At 42.7% G+C, this 4,053-nt stretch overlaps 1 protein-coding gene across 4 annotated transcripts in view; it reads right to left on the reverse strand.

The window, feature by feature from the left end:
* Positions 1 to 722: 722 nt before the first annotated feature.
* The window catches only part of LOC131892356 (uncharacterized), a 7,773-nt gene continuing 4,442 nt past the window's right edge, over positions 723 to 4,053 (reverse strand). For all 4 annotated transcript variants that reach the window (XM_059242189.1, XM_059242187.1, XM_059242186.1 and 1 more), the window contains exons 4-6: positions 1,910 to 3,051; positions 1,663 to 1,834; positions 723 to 1,316 (exon numbers count right to left, since the gene is read on the reverse strand). In XM_059242189.1, the coding sequence (XP_059098172.1) occupies positions 1,211 to 1,316; positions 1,663 to 1,834; positions 1,910 to 3,051 (1,420 nt within the window). In that variant the 3' untranslated portion in view covers positions 723 to 1,210. The remainder of the gene's footprint in view (positions 1,317 to 1,662; positions 1,835 to 1,909; positions 3,052 to 4,053) is intronic.

Here is a 4,053-nt window from a genome sequence, read left to right on the forward strand (position 1 = left end):
AGCGAGGTTGAAGGCTATTAGAATTCTTATTCCTGTAGCCTTCCTTATTTAAGTGCTAAATCTTGATAATGGAGTACTGAAGGCGTATTATATTTGGATGAAAGCTCTTGCTGGCATCTTTCTCCACAACACTCAACTACTAAAAGCAGTTGACCTTCAACCTTTGGTCAATTATTGCCAACTGCAACAATTCTTTGGCCACAACATTCATTGATTGAAGTCTAGGGAGGTCATGCTTTGCATTTGAAACAGTTTGGAGCACACTATTCCTATTGTTCAGAAGTTCCTCCCTAATCCCTGAGGCCTTTTAAGCATTAAGGGTTATGGTCTGCAACAGTTCAAAGACTCTGAGTTTCATTATTATCAACTTATAGCTAAGAATAAAATCCAGTTTGCATAAATTGTACCCAATATCATCCGTTCCGAACCTTTTCGAATAAAATCATCCGTTCTGAGTTACTATTGGTGCAAACTTGTATTATGCAAAATGCACTGGCCAAGGGTATTCTTGGTATTTTTTAAAGTGAAGCTGAACCAATGCAGATTGCAATAAGGTCCAGCTTTCCTTGATCTGAAATGTTAAACCCAAATCCAAAGTGATGCACTTAGCCATTGATAAGTTTCCTTGGAAACTAATTACCAGCCTTAGGCTCAAATAGATGGAAATTGGGCTGAACAAGGTCATCAAAACCAATTGCTGACAATTGTGGATAAACAGTAAGCCAGTGAAGACAATAGACGTGCTTGTATTTCGTAACTGATAATTCCATGGGAACATACACTGAGCGATTAATCCAAAAACAAAGGTTAATCGCAAATGACAAAAGAATCCATCAAATTTTGGGGGATAGTCATTTCTGGAATAAACAAAGATGCTGATAATCCTTGAGTTTAAGAAAATCATGTACCCTTTTGTAGTCAGTCGGTCATCCATTCGACAAACTAGTGCATTTCACTGTACCTGGTCAGGTTTTGCTCCGTTTAACAAGATTCTAGGCATTAGTGACAAAACATATCTTGCTCATGACTTAAAAGAAACCCTGACTAATGGGACAAAAATAAACTAGGTTTCAAGATTGAACGGCTGAAGTGTTCTGATAAATAGACAAGTTTCGAGATTATACTCAATACCTCTCGAAACCTAGTCAAAGTAAATTTGGATGTTCCATTTCAAGATTTGATAACGTGAAAAAATCTTTTTGGAATGACCCTAGACAATAATGGAAGCTAGCCAGGCGACGCCAAGGATTGAGGCTGATCCAAAGGCTGCATCCATAACGACGTCCACACCATCAAAATCCGAGCGCATTGAATTGCTAGAAGCAAAGAAACCCATTTTAGTGATTAGGAAAGCGAGCCACTTGGGTAAATTATTAATCATACTTTATACTTTTTCCAACAATTCGCTTTTTATTCCTTATTCTCATAACAATGAACGAGACCCTAAATAAGGCATCATCATAATCATAATTTCGAAACATTTTTCTTCCATGTATATTAGATAAATCGAACATTTTTTTAAATGTTAAATGCTCTGCAAAAGTTCCCTTCGTTTGCTATCACTAGTGCAGAAAAAAAAAACTCAAAACAAGTCGGAGAATATTTTGCATCTACTTTGAACTTGCATTTCCATCAAATTATTTTTGGATACTTTGTAATTACCTCATATCCCCTCGCATGACCCTTTGCACGTCTATGAGCCCAGAAATAGTCTCACGGGATATCACGAAAAGGAATGCCAAGATGGCTGGAATAGCCAAAGCTATGATCGTGGGCAGGATATTACCATTGCCATCTCCCAAGGTAGATTGATAGCCAATTATGGCTATGGCACCTGAAAAATACATGAATGTTAATCATATGGTTGTACCAAGTACGAAAACTGAGTGATATACGGTATGCTTCTCACTGAAAAAATAGAACGCCCCAAAAATTGCCAACAAGGTGGTCGGAACGGTCCAGAACATGTAACTGGGACTAGAGGCTGACCGCTCCGTGAAAGCGCTGGCAGCGCCAAACAGTTTCTTCAGAACTTCTTTTTCAGACTCATTCCTCTTGAGACTCTCAATAACATCCGAGAAGTCATAAGTGATGGCTTGATTAGCAGCAACGGCGTCACCGCCGCCGTCATTCTGGAAGAACACTAAGTTCTCATCATCTCCAGTGTCATATTGAGAATAGTCCAAGGGTGCGTTCACAACGTTGTTTTGACGCCGTGGAGGTCCGGCACTTTTCAGCTTTGGATTAAGCAGACCTGGTGGAGGTTTGAAATCGTCAAACCATCGGATCACCCGGGACATAAGGGTTGGAGGACGATAGTAGGGTGAATAGACGTCATTCTCAACGTCTGCAAAGTAGTCCGCATCTTCCGGCAATGGAGCTGGCGCAGTAGGCCCTGGTGCAAATTGACCCCCAATCCCCTCTCCTTTCACGAAACTCAACAAGGAGTTGGCCAATCCAAAGGGTGACGTAGGGATAGAGAAGGGGGGACCACTTGTGGCGTGAGGTCGAAGGGGTTGTGCCAAGCCCGATTGGACCATCACTTGACGCCGCGGTGGTGCCAATGGCCTCGGACGATACGGATGCCGTATAAATGGGGGCCTATGGTGATGGACCTGGGGAGGTCGAAACCTCTGGTATCTCCGCACGGGGGAGTTATAGGGGTTTTCTCCCGGGAAGCGGAGATCTGCCCTTCGCCGAGGTAGCGCAGGGGTATGAGCTGGGGGTCCGTTCCGGATCCGTCCACGTGGGTGAGTCGAGGGTTTGTGATAGGGATGGTGTCTCAGGGGCCGGTGGAACTCCACTCTCTTCGGATATTGACTGGGGTCAATGTAGTCATAGTCTCCGTACATATCAACCTTATCCAGGTTGTGACGGAGGACTTGCAATGGGTCCATCATGGCTGAGGGCATGGATTCCATTGGTGGGTGGGAGTTGGGTCCGATTGAGGACAAGTCCAGGACATCCTGGTCTCCGGCCACGTTGATGGGTTGAAAGAGCTTTAGTTTGACCGTTGCTTCCCCAGTCAGTTGGTCGGCATTCCCACTTGACCTGAAAGTAAAATGTCCTTCATGATTAAAAGCATTCAAGGGTATTCTTCAGGCGCACCATTTCCGAAGCAAAATTGAACATTAATTTCCGAGCGATCAATCCCAAAATCCTCCGGGTTCTACGGAACTGGAATTACACTCAGACGAAAGATGAAAAGCAATTATTTCAAAGATTTCAATTGAGGCGTAATTTAAGTGCAATGACGAATGCTTAATTTGAGTCCTGAGATTTTGCTAGTAGTTTCATTTCCACATCATTTTTGATCGGATATTGAAGTTGTCAAGCCGAGAATGAATACACGTCTTTTTTAGAGATGAAATCACTCAACTTAAAACCCGTAGGCGAAAAACTGCAAACTTATGTTAACCTTCCGACAAAGCAAGACTTCAAATTCTAGCCATGATCGCCAGATTTCACCTCAAAGCTGTTTTTCAACCATACCGGCCTGACTAAAACATTGCCAATTACAAGACTCCGTACCCCTTGTACGGAATGTGCACTATGTCGGATTGCTGAGTGAAATTATTATTCCCTTTCGTCGGATCAGTTCACGATTAAGCGTTTGAAAAGAGCAAATGTCAAGATTTCCCAATCGACATGACCAAATTCCGGTGAAAGTGCGTCAGTGTCGCCGTCCTCTGTGAGCAAGGAGGGGGCCTTGCGAGCAACCAAGTATCGGCATTGTTCAGATGCGTGAAACCAAGACATACCGTACTTTGAAGTCTCACAGAGAGGCCTCTTCATGAGGCTCGGCAAATTGATCAGGTGTGGTGGGCTCATAAATTCAGCCAAACCTTGATAATGACGGGCATGTAAACGATATGGTAGCGCTTTGTACCAACTGAATGATCTCTAGTTTTGTTGTTTTAACCACAAATGTATTCCTTATATTTTTAGTCGTTATTTGCAGAGAGGGCAATTGCACATTTCCAAGCTGATTGATCCAAATATTACAGATTTTCTTTTTGTCTCAACATCACTTTGCAGAAATGTTTTTCAAGC

The sequence above is a fragment of the Tigriopus californicus genome, chromosome 12, assembly GCF_007210705.1.
Source record: "Tigriopus californicus strain San Diego chromosome 12, Tcal_SD_v2.1, whole genome shotgun sequence".
In the NCBI taxonomy this organism is placed as follows: Eukaryota; Metazoa; Arthropoda; class Copepoda; order Harpacticoida; family Harpacticidae; genus Tigriopus; species Tigriopus californicus.